At 28.7% G+C, this 13,469-nt stretch overlaps 1 protein-coding gene across 3 annotated transcripts in view; it reads right to left on the bottom strand.

Moving 5' to 3' along the window:
- LOC129968723 (max-binding protein MNT-like) overlaps positions 1 to 3,921 on the bottom strand; it is a 34,338-nt gene extending 30,417 nt beyond the window's left edge. The window contains exons 1-2 of one of the 3 annotated variants that reach the window (XM_056082903.1): positions 3,737 to 3,921; positions 3,281 to 3,632 (exon numbers count right to left, since the gene is read on the bottom strand). In XM_056082903.1, coding sequence (XP_055938878.1) covers positions 3,281 to 3,362 — 82 coding nt within the window. In that variant the 5' untranslated portion in view covers positions 3,363 to 3,632; positions 3,737 to 3,921. Of the gene's footprint in view, positions 1 to 3,280 lie in introns of all 3 variants that reach the window. The other 2 variants (XM_056082904.1, XM_056082901.1) reach the window with 2 other exon arrangements.
- Positions 3,922 to 13,469: the final 9,548 nt, after the last annotated feature.

Genomic DNA, 13,469 nt, shown 5'->3' with positions numbered 1-13,469 from the left:
TTAATATTCTAAATATTCATAGTTTACACAAATTTTTGGTGCCATTTTGAAAATATAGGATCATTTACAACATTTTGGAAAACATCAGTTTTCTTCAAAATAATAAAAAAAAACATTAATATGATACTATTTTATTTATTAAAATATTCCTTTTCTTTTTTCCAGTTGTTTTTGATAAGAAAAACATCAGGAAATAGAAATATTCTTAATATTTTATAAAAGGTGACATCTTTTCAATCTTTGCAGAAAGAATATGTAATATTAATAATTAAATTACAAATAGATAAATATATTTTACTATTAAAAATAATGCTCTTAATTAGAAAATAAAATATTCTACAAAATATTTAATTTGATGAATTTAATAAAGCAAGCAAAAACCAGAGAAATCCTATACAACTTATATTTTGCATTTAAAAAAATATTAATTTTATGCACAAAAATTTGTAATAAAATTTTATCATAAAATATATCCAAAATAAATTCCAGATGAAATGCTTGGATTAAAATTTAAATATTAGGCAGTACAATTTAAAATGATAATTCTGACACCGCCATTTAATGAATCTAAAATTAGTAACTAGTGAAATTCTGAATTATAATTTGTTCACAAAGGTCAATTTTATGTTCATAGGAAAATTTATTTCTAAATCTAAATAGAGAAATATTTTATAAAATCTGATAACTTTTTTCTTAATATATTTCTATTAAAAATTATTATTATTTTTTTAAATACTGGTTATAGAACATCTCCTTAATAAAAAATGAACAGATGCTCTGGCCCTGACCTTGAGTCATACAGATTTTCACATTAACCAAAGAATGGAAAGGTCAATATATAAATTTATATACTACAGAATGGGAAGGTCAATATGTAAATTTATGTAACAGATAAATAACCAGTAAATATAATAAAAACTTACTTAATTTTAAGACAAATATTTATACCTCATATTTGAGGTATAAGTAAACAGCATTATAAAAATGTTTTAAATTTATTGAAATCTTTTTTGACAAATGATTACAAAATGCATACAAAGTACAAAAAGTCTTTATAATGACAGGCAAAACTGTACAATGCAACATATTTCAAAAACGAATTTTAAAACATGAAAACCACCGATAATATCTTTGTACATTTTAACCCAATGCATCTGTAAATCAAAATTTGTAGTTTGAATATATATATATACATATATATAGATAGATAAAAGAAAAAAAATATATATTTGGATGAAAAAAAAAAATTGAAGACATATTTTAAATTTGAAACCCAACAGACTGTCCAGAATTAAAGTCAAAAGAAGATTTTACCGATAGAAAAAATAACATCAAATTAACACTTTTTTTACATTCTTTTTTAGCTTGATATTATACGAGATCAATGCAGTTGCCAAATAAAAGTGGATATTGTGTATATCAATACGATATGTGCTATTTCAGTTGCACAGAAAATTTTTCTACCTTTATTTTGCATTTGTTATAAAAAAAATTAAAAACATTTTTATATAAATATATTCAAAAACCCTATATAATTAAGAAAATGATTTTTTTTTAAATCTAATATTACACTTTACATGCGCATCTAACACATTTTCAATACACCCTGTCTAAAAAAATATAGCCGTTTATATTATCTAAATTGAGCAATTATTCATAATATTATTTATATACAAAATTATTTTATTATCTAGATAATTCAGTTACTACAAAAAATTAAAGGCCTTGGAAAATAAATTCTTATTCAGGTTTTTCCTAATGTAATGATATAAACCAAGTGCAAATATTAAGATAATGATATTAAGAAGTATATATATTTCTATAGTATAAAATTTAAGTTTATACTATCAGAAGGGAACATTAGATAACCACTATATTATATATATATATATATATATACACATTCCTACAAACTATATTATCTATTTATAATAGTATTTTATAGCTTGCTCACTTTACAAAGGAAAATATGCAATGTATCATTAAGATAAGACATTATTAGTTTATAAAATTTTATGAGCTATTGATAATTTACATCAAAAATATATAATTAAGTTAATATTGTAAAGAAATTAATTTCATAATTTAAAATTGCTATGTTTACATAAAACAATCTTCAAATAGATATTCAACAAAAATGTTACATATTATGTGAATTTAACTAAGATTTTTATGGTGTTTTGAGCAAAATAAAAATATTCACATATTAAAAATTTTAAATTTACATAATTTAAGATTTAATTTTCATGAAACAAATTTAATGCTTGGGGAAAAAAAATGAAAAATTATAAAAACTATATGTTAGAATGATACATAACGAAAATTTTTTTAAAAAATCTTAGAAAAACATGATAATGCATACAATATACATAAAAAGAGAAAAAGTTTAAAAAAATTGCTATTAATATAATTTGAAGCCATATGCTGTTTATTAAAAATATTAAATATTCCAAAAATACTGGGAAAATATTAATCATTCACATAAAAATACAAACGAAAAGTAAGCTATTTATTACTGGAGCTGCATTCTTTTCAATTTGTAAATAAAAAAAATCTGAACGCGAAAGCCAGAATAAATTCTGAATGCTATCGAAGCTTTAAACATACTGGAAAATTTTTAACCATAAATAATTCAGTAATATATAACTATTTACTTCCTGATATTGCCCTTTAAATAATCATGAATATTGAAGGAAAGAAATACAAGATAAAATTTATTGAAATCTGAGCGGTAATTGATAATTGTATTAATACAATGCCACTCGTAAAATGACTTCGGCATGAGATAAGAAAATATGATAACTCGAAGGTCGAATTCACTAACTTCTTTGCTATAAATAGATGACTAAAACAAATCGTTAAAAAAATAAACTATTTTTCAATGAAAGATAAGGGTTTATAAATGCACATGTACATATTTACAATTAAGTGGATGGTTAATTCAACTGCATGACAGATCATGGTCGGAAACCTGAAACTAAAACCATGTTTCATAAAACCATTATGTAAAAGTATCACATGGTTAACACAAAATTATTAACACCGAACATAACCAGCATGACTCTAATCTGCTTCAAAATAAATAGAAATCCGGAATGTACAGGTTTTTCTCGTAAGAAAATTAGTATGGCTATGGAAGACAACCAATGTTATGGACTATGGAACATAATCGAATTTTGAACAAAAACAGCAAATACTATTTAGAATGTTAAGAATTTTTCCGATCTTATTAGTTTCACAGTACAAAAATAAATATGATAGTTATTAATTAAAGACTTACCACGTGTTTCGGCTCGATGTGCGTAATCTAGATAACTTGCAGCTTTTAATAAATCTTCGATCGTCAAAGGTGTCCGTTCCATACGCAGGCCATACAATTTTTAGTAGCAAAAGTCTTTTACAACTACTCCATGTGGCCACAAATACTAGTTATTTTCATGCACATTATAAATTATCACTCTCAAGATGGCGGGATGACATCAAAACACACAGAAGAAAAGGCAGAATGCAAGCAACCACGTGGTAGCTATGATTGACGTTAGTTCCCTTTAACGCAGTACTTGAGTAATCGAATACTGTTTACAAATAACAGCCAGGCTACGCCTTAAAACACGCTGCAATAAGCACAAAACCTATAAAAGTAGACAGAAAATAGCAAAGCACTGAGATCTAAGTTAGAATATGAATGATTAGAAATACAAAAGGTATGTGCAGCGTGACGGAAATTGTTATTTACCGCAAATACCTGGATCAATGATTCTGGTGCATAAATGTCAAATAAGGATTTAGATTCGTCTAATTTAAAGTACACTATTAAGTTTTAACTTACGATTAATTACACAGTATAATGAAAAGCCGAAAAAGGGCAATGAAAAGTAAAAATTACTCGTGACCTGTCTAAAGTGTAAAAACCACGTTATTATGTTTGCATGGGATAAAAGCCCAGCACCAATAGAGTACAAGCACACCATCTCATAGGCGGGGCTAACAACACATGGAGCATATGCCGCTATTCCAACTGTCATTGATCACCCCCACCACATTTTGTCAATATTTATATATTCGATATTTTCTCCATTAATTACATTAAAAATTTATTCTTGCTCTACAAAAAGTATTAATAATGACTTTAAATGATTTTCTAAAGTGATTTTAAAATGACGTACCGCATGTTGCGGCAGCTCCTGCTCTGACAATAATCAAAACTCGTGTGACATAAAATACGACCACGGTGCCATCTGTTGAGAATTATAACAAATAAAATAACTTCCAAGATTTATTTTATGAATTCGATGGACAGGTCATATAGTTTTCTGTGAAAATCTGTAAAACGTAATAGTGAGGGGGAAAAAAAGGACGAAGGCAAGTATAAAATATAAAACAGAACAAAAACTTAATAGATGGAAAAAAAAATAAAAACCTGTTTATTTCGTTTGCTTATGAACAAGCCAACAGTAAATCACCAAGAGATTGTGTTGATGAAACATAAAACTATTTAATGGGTTAATAAATAAAGATAATTTTCTTAGTCATTGTCTACATCTGAAAAAAAAATTATTTTCAGGGTAGAATGTCTTGCATTTGTAAATATTTTTTTGTGCATAGTTTCCTTGATATTGCATAAAATTCCATTTTGTTTATCATGATAAAAATTCTTAAAAGTTAAATAAAGTCAATATGCCAATATATAATTCATGTAGCATTCTTGGAAAAATAAAAGGTGCAAGTAGCTTTTTATATAAATGTGACAAGTAACAGAGGCCATCAGGCGTTCTCCAATCACAAGCATTAGCTGCACAATTTGAAACTACTTATATAAAACAAAAATGAGCTCAAATGAAAATAAACTTATCATATGAAAAAATCTCTGTCTTAACGTAGAACAGGAAGCCCACTTATCAAATGACCAATGACAAATTAGTTCTATTTAACTTTAGAGTCTTAAATTCAGAATGAAAGGTAAGGCTAAAAGAAGAACAGACATTTTTTGCAATGTAAGTCATTCATTATTACATTGTTTTCATTCCATTCCTGAAAGTGGATAACAGTAGATGAAAATTATTTATTCCATATTCCAAAAATACAAAAATACTCAATATATCTATATCTCTCTATATATAGAGAGAGAGGGGGGGAGATCAGGTTATTTCATTTCGTTTTTCAAAGTTTTTTTTTTTTTTTTTTTTCAATTACAGCCAGTTACCTCGTTACCATAAAACTAAGCCGTATAAACAGGATTTTCAAAGAAAGCATTATAAGACTATTTCAGCCAATATGTTTACTGATGTAGATATTTTACAAGCTTGTCTTAAGCTGTTAACCTGAGAAATGACATTTAGCTAAAAACGCTTACTGTTAAAATGTCTTATTTCGGAAACAGATGTAGAAAACAACGGAAGTGGCCTCTCTGAAATATTCTAGCATATTCTGCAATAAATGTACTTGTGTATTATTAATTGCATGCCACTGGCAAAATCAAAACCTTTACAGTACGCTCTTTGGTAATTTATCATCAAAATACGATTAATACGTAAGCATCAAGGCATTGAATTATATTTTAGATGAATTTTTTTCGCCCGACTAAAATAAAAATTAGAATTACAACTGTAGTCAAAAAATTACATGCCAAATTTCAAATATCTAAATCCTTTCATTTTTGAATTGTTGCTTTTTCAAGTATGTGAAAGCACAAACCGACACACGATCATCATCTTGACGAATTTGGCACCAAATTTGATATGTATATCTACACTTTCAATAATAAATCTGAATAGAAAATTTTATCTTTCTATCTATCTCCATCTTGTAGCTTTCGTATTTATATGGACAGCCATGCAAATGGACTTCTTCAGAATGATTTTGCTCAAAATTTGATAGAAAACTAAGAATTTAACGTTGAGTCCATATACAGAATTTCATCCATATAGCTCAAAACGTTTTTACATTATCGTATTCACAGACAAACAAACAGATAGAGATAATTCAAAACATTTGTTTTTCGGACTCGGGGAGATCTGAAACTTGGAGATTCGTCAAAATCTCAAGTTCGAATTTTTTTGACCATTACAGTTCTTTCTCCTTATATACTTCATAAACGAGAAAGTGGAAAGGCATCAACACGATTTCAACCTTGTGAATATCAAGGATAAATTAAAAGAAGGTGGTTCAATTAAAGATGTTGCTTTGGAATAAAGAATTATCAAAAAGCACGTCAGGAAAGCCGAGGAATAGACGTGGAAAAGATTATACATTTAAAGTAAAAAAAAAAAAAAAATCCTTTAAAAATATATTTCAATATTCGTTAAATTCATAATTTTCTATTTTATCAAATCATAATCACAAACTGATCACTCCGACCTGCAGGCAGACACACGGAAAAGCTTGAATAATCGGACCGCCGCAACAGCAATACTGGCGGAAATTGTGGTTGAGTTCTAAGGACCATCACCGTCCACGGTATAACACTTCCCTAAAGAAGTACGTCCCATCATCGATAGAAAGAGCCTCACATTTTCGTGCACCCTCAGGGGTGGCGAGAACCAACCACCATTCTGGAAGCTTCTCACCCTGAATTACGAGGTACTCGCTTCCGGGGAACTTTATGAAATCATAAAGGTGAAGTTTTAAAATTTAATGTATTTTGAATTAATAATTTCAGAATCTGGAAATCCCGTGTTCCGGTCGAAAATTAACTAACTGTTTGTGTATAGGAAAATTGAATTACAGTTGCAAATTAATCGTATAAATATAATATTGTTTAAAATATTATATGTATTAAAAAAGTAATATTTGAATAATAAAATTTAAGGGGGGGGAAAACCTTAAATTAAAACCAAGAAAATCAGTAGCCACAAAATAAAATTTACCACAGATTTCAAATTGGAATACCACATTACTTGTGAACAAATTCAAATTTGAACTGCGAAACTTTTTATGTTTGCCGGGAAACTGATGGCATTTGGATCAACGACTTTTTTTTCCTCAACTAAACAGTTTAATTGGACTGTGTGAGAGTAGCGATTTCACCTTGACTAACGCGTTCAGTCAGCAAAGGAGAGCATGTACACGATTATTTATTCGGAGAGATTTCCCAACTATAGTCGCATGTTTACTGCCTGCTTTTGCAAAGAGATCGTCTTTTCTTATTACATAATCTATAATTCATATTTCATTTGGTTAATTAGAAATAAAAACTAAAAATTATTAAAAATAATTTCGAATTTCCTAATTATTTGTATTAAATATATTTGTGTCAATGATTTTTAAAATTTTTAATACACTCTAGAACTTTATTCTGTACAATGTGTTTAGTTGAAAAAAAGCATTCATTTCTCAGTTTTTTTTTTAAACTTTAAAAGCATTAGATCATTTATTTTAAAGTTTGCTTACACAATGTTGGCAAACAAAGTTTTTATTAATAAATTAATCAAAATTAAGCAATGAACAATATAATTAATAAATTATGTAAGAATTTTTGCTTATTTAACTATTGGAATTAGTTTTAAATGGTAATTATTAGTAATTTATTTATTACACTTATTTATTATTTTATTAATTGTGTACAGTTCATTGAAACTGGTAAATATTATAAGCAAATCTTTATTTGTATTCTTAACATAAAAACTATCCTTCCTATTGCTGTATATGTATTTCAACCTGGTTTTTCTTAATTTGAATTTTTAGATGAATCAAATTTTAGAGTAGTCTTGTTTGCTTTAATTTGCCAAGTTGATTTTTTTTTTTCCGATTATACAGTTTAAAAGTTTATTATTAAGCAATTTACAAGCTACTTTTCGCTTATAAATGAACGTATCTAAAAATTTTCAGGCAATGAAAAGAAAAGAAACTAGCATTTTAACATCCTGTTTTCAGGTAACAAAAGGACTACTTTGGAAGGAACTTGTTATGTCTAGCATCGACCATTTCACAAGAACGATACATAAGCTTTCACCTTTCGGAGGGTTTCCATACAACTCCAGCGGGAGGATGATTAACCCACGGCGTTAAATTTGGAGTCCACAAGGTCTACACACACGACCAATGTCGACCTTGAGAGGAGCAGGGCAAGTTTGAAAACAATATTAGTTACTCGCTCTGGCTTCCAATAAAATTACAACGCCCCTGAGCTTCCTTATTTTCACATCTGCAAATCTGGAATGAATCGGAAGAAAAAGAAGAAGAAAAATCATTGAACTTGAAAGATTATGTGGAGAAAACATTTCTTTCACATTGAAAAAAAGAATATTTATAAATGAGAACAGACATTTTTGTTTATTTATTTTAATAATGCAAAAATAAATCTCAATCGAAAAGAAAAAAAAACAAAACATGTAGAAGGTTAATCTAAACAGAACTCAAAATCGGGTTGTAAAAAAAGGGGGGGGGGCAGGGAGCATTAAGCATTAATTATTCCCAGATATCAATTAAACCACTTATTTTAACCCTTTAAAGGGCCATTTTTTTCTAGTCATATTATGTTAAAATATTTTTAGGCTTGAAATTAGAATAAGAAAAGGGATTCATTTAGCTTATTAGATAAATTTAATTTGATTCATTAATTAATATGGGTAATTAATAATTAAGTAACAAATCAAGGCACATCATTTTGTGTAAGATAAAGAACTGAAGCATTTAAGTTTCTGTCTTTCTAAAAAAATTTGTCAGAACTGATGCCAACTTATATAATTTCATACAAAGATTGATAAATTTGGTGGGAAGCATACTTCCCACGGCCCTAGAAAAGGAAAGAAATGTAGAAAAGTGAGCTAAGAAGGAGAAAGAAAAATAACTTCTTTAAATTTTGAGCTTCTTGTTGTAGAGATAAAACTACATCTTGCCCACCCTTGTAACACAATAGTATGAACTGCACTCTAACGCGTGGCCCTTTTGGAATTGGTCCAATTAAAGATATTCGATCCAATTTGTTGAGAACTGCCCTTACACTCGACGGATCTTTAGCGGAACCGAGTTTCGAACTTGGAGCACTCCGGTGTAAAGTGATCAGTTCGATCATCTCATTATTCAATAGCTATCGAATTTTATGTATATGCTTTCCAGCTTGCTCCTACAGACAAGATGTTCCCAAACTATACCACGCATGCAGTTGAAACTAAATAGAAGTTTTCAAAATTAATTCTAACAATTGCGGGAAACCAAAACCAGAACGGATAAAAATGAAAAAAGAAAGGGGAAATATGTGGAATCTTTAGTTTTCCAAGTTCGTGTGAAAACCAGAGCTTATATGAGCCTGAAAGCCTGCTAGTTAGCAGCGGAAGGAAAAATATCTAGTTTCTAGTTATATTTACGGCCCGTATTAACCCTTTCTTTATTAATTTTTTTTTAAAAAAAAGTTAATATTTGAATTAACTTTTCCAATTATTTAAGAGTAAATAAATACTCTACTGTACAGTTTTAGTTGTATGTGATCACCAGAATCAGTAATTAAAGGGAAAATAATTTAGGACTTCGAAGTCCTTAATTATTCGAAGACAAGACATTACGGAAGCCCTGTTTTTACTTTGCATACAAAGTATTGTAATTGTCAAAAAATTCGAATTCGAATTTTGAACGAATCTCACGTTTTAAACCTCCCTGAGTTTGAAAAACATGTTTTTGAAAAATGTCCGTCCGTCTGTCTGTAACAAAGATAATTCAAAAATGTTTGAGCTAGATGGATAAATTTTGTATACTTATCTTTACACAAAACTTGTAAATTTTTGTTAATTTTTGAGCAAAATCCATACAGAGGAAATTTGTCCCACCAGCTGCTTGAATATAAATGAACTTCGAAGTGTTTGGTTAATGCAGAATCTTGAGAAAACTGACAGAGTCTATATTCCCGGTAGTAAATAAAGGGTTGAAGCAGCACTGGAGTTATTTGGGTATGAAACTCGAATTTTAAACCAAGGAACCAAGATAGTTAAGATGATGACAAGCTCTTCGCGATTTGTGATTGTCATGTTCACTTGCATTGGAACAGATAGACAGAGGGACAATTTTCTTCTGAATGGAAATTCGTTGCAACGATCACATTCCAAATTTCATTTATCAAATTCAGAGCAGTTTTGAGTCAGACAGAGCAACTTTAGACATAATTTCACAGATGCATTTTTCTTACTCAGTAATGTCAAAAACGTGGAGGTTTGTAAAGGGCCATCTCTAGGTCGATTTTCTCTTTAAAGGAGTAAAACGTAAAATTAAAAACAAATCCTACAAATATTACAATACTAATTTAAGTCGTTTGATCTTGACAAAGTTCTAAACATTATTTACAAAAATGATGAAGGGAAAGATTGACAGGTATGACGGTATGACAAAAAAAAATAAAAGGGGTGCGAGAAGAAATAAAGATTGGGGTTCCTTGCTATTGCAGTTATCTCGATATGCAGTTAAACAGAAAACTATAAAATCTACATGCAATCATCTGGTTTAAATAAGAAAAGCTTCTGGAATTTGAGTTTATTAGATTTTAGTATTTTTATTATTAAGATATTTAGTTCAAAATTTTTGATTAAAAAAAAGTATGATACCTGAGGTGGTATCCATAAATAAAGGGACAATAACTTTTTCAAGAAAAATTTATTTGAGTAGCTTTATATTAACAGGGACATAAATAACATCAAACAAGCCCAAGAACAAATATAAAGAGAAAAATAAAAAAATTAAAGAAATGTGCAAGAAATAAAAATAAAAAAAAGATCAGTTTATATTTATTAGAGATCATAAAAAAATCATACAAATTCAACCATGTTCTTTTTTTAAAAATTGATTTCGAACTCAGAATTTTGATAAATCTCCATATTTCAGACCTCACTGAGTCCAAAAAAGCACAATGGAATATGAAATTATGTTTGTTGGTCTCTTAATAACGATAATTCAAAAACGCGTTGAGCTAGATGGGGGAAACTTGGTACATGGACTTTATATCAAATTACAGATTTCTATAAAATTTCTGTCAATATCCATCCAGAGGAAGTCTGCTTATTTTGCTGTCTGCATACAAATGAATATGGCAGCTAGAAAACATAACATCGTGATAGAAAAATTTAGTACAAAGGTAAACCAATTAAAATGTAGATTTATATAAAATTTTGAATCAAATCCACCAAGGAGTTGATTGTCAGTCGGTCTGTACTTTCACAGGCACCTAAAAGCGATAATTAAGAAGAAACAAAAAGATAAATTAAATTTTGTTTCTGGTGTAAAAAAGCATCTAGAGTGAGATTTTTATCAAGTATTTTTTATTAATTCTATCAAAGTGTTGACCAAGTATACTTTCGCAAGTGTGTAAACGTGAAAATTTTAATAAATGAAATTTACTATATGATTTTGTGACTATAATTATGGTTCCATATCAAATTTTGGTTTACATCGGCCGAAAAAAAGAAGTCTAAACTACATATTCGAGATTTTGATTGTTACTATGAAAGGTTAATATTAATGTTAATTGTTAATAGCTAATAAAATCGCCAAAGATCGCATGATAGATTCAGAAAAAAATCCCAAGATTCAGGATAAAGATCAGCATTTTATAATTATTATCTGCCACTATTATATAATTAATACAATTACCGGTTTTCTTTCCTTTTCTACGAAGCACACAACTCTTGGAGCTCTAAAAATAAATTATTTCAAAATTTCGTATATAGATTTTATTAATAAAATGTATTTTAGTAAATAAATTTAATTCAAAAGAGGAAGCAAGATAACACCTTTATTAGAGATTGCAGAAAAAAATTTCGAGGAGACTTTTTTTTTCATTGTTCAACTTTATACTTTACTCTGCTTTCTGATTTATTCGTCTGTCACGTGTTCAAAATTTAAATATTCATCAACTAATCAGTAAAACTTGTTTCGTATTTTTAGCAACTATATCAGCTTTCATTGGCTACCTGTAATTTACTTTATAAATGAAAATAAGTATTTTGTGTTTGATTTATGAACAGCGGTGCAGTCATGGGTAATAACTTATTATATAGGCAGGAGCTTACAAAATACGCATATTGCATTATAAATCTTTTAATACAATGAATCAATTTCCAAAGTCTTCTTTTGTTACTGTTTAATTGCATTTCGACAACTTTTATTATTTAAGAGCAAAAACTATTTGGAATAAATATTTGCAAGAAATTAATTATTAAATGATTCTATTTACATTATATATAATTTGTCATGTTGAATTAAAAAGCAGGTATTTTATATCATTAAGAGCTCGTTTCTGTTTATTTAGGAAACGGAATTTCGACAATGGAGGAAAAGCTCCGGAAAGAACTTTTTTTTAAGGCATTTTGAAAAAATTTTCGTGAAACCAAGTGTTTTGTTTAATATTTACCTTGCAAGAATTTTGTTTGAATATTAAGTTAAATCAATTAGCAGGGAGAATGAGGATTGGATAATGCTAAAATATCCGAAGACAAAAAAAATTACCACCAGCAGAAGAATATATATATACAGAGAGAGGGAGGGAGGGAGGGAGAATTCTTTGATATTTTCCAAACAGTTTATGTAAAAATTTAAACACAATAGCAATAGAAAAAAAGAATAACAAAAACAGAATAACTTCTCTAGTTTGATTTAATTAAACTCATGTCTCGTTTTAAAACGAGGCATGAATTCATTAATGATTTTCATGTTATTTTAAAACAAAGTGAAAACCATTTTGTAATGTATCTTTAATATGCACTTTTGAAATACCCTTAGATGATCAGAACGACATCAAGGTTACATCTCTTACTCCAAATTTCCACACCTTCCCGGTCAATTCAATTTGACGCATACCATGGTAGTGACTTAACGATCGGGAGAGGGGAGGATAACGAGTTATATATGCCCCAGACGACAATCATAGCGAGCACCGTGTAGACATAACATTACTTGGTTTATGTTATTTTTTTAAAAATTAAATTTGATGAGGTTCACAAAAATTATACTATAGCCCTGTTTCTATTTACCCTTGTTAAACTATTGAGATTGAATAGGGACTGAATAACAAAATCATGCTTTATATTGTAATGACCAGCGCCATCTACTGGAAAAGCAAGAAAAATTTGACTTTCTGTTTATTCTTTTTTTAAGATAGAGAAAAATTGCCTAAAGAAAAAGATGACTTATATATTTTGTGTTAACTAAATAATATAATTAATATTTTTAAATCCGAGTTTTGTGATGTGTGCAATAGAATAAATTAATGATTTGCCTTAAAAATGCACTAACTGACAGTGTAGTTTTGCTCATACGTCATAGTGTGCCCTCATTTCACTTTTGTACCAAGGCATATATAAAGTAGGTTTGGATTAGTTTAATTCGGTTAGGCTTCTTTGACGTAACAATTGGCTATTTGGTGACTATCTCCTAATTTTAAAGTATCTGTGATGGGACTTGGTCTCGTGCGCAAAAATACTACCACCACCAAGTCCATATTACTAGCAGACCAGAATAACCCTGAGAAAAAAGGAAGAAAAGAAACCGGG

This window comes from Argiope bruennichi, chromosome 5, assembly GCF_947563725.1.
Source record: "Argiope bruennichi chromosome 5, qqArgBrue1.1, whole genome shotgun sequence".
NCBI classification, from domain to species: domain Eukaryota; kingdom Metazoa; phylum Arthropoda; class Arachnida; order Araneae; family Araneidae; genus Argiope; species Argiope bruennichi.
This window is presented reverse-complemented; position numbering and strand designations above follow the sequence as displayed.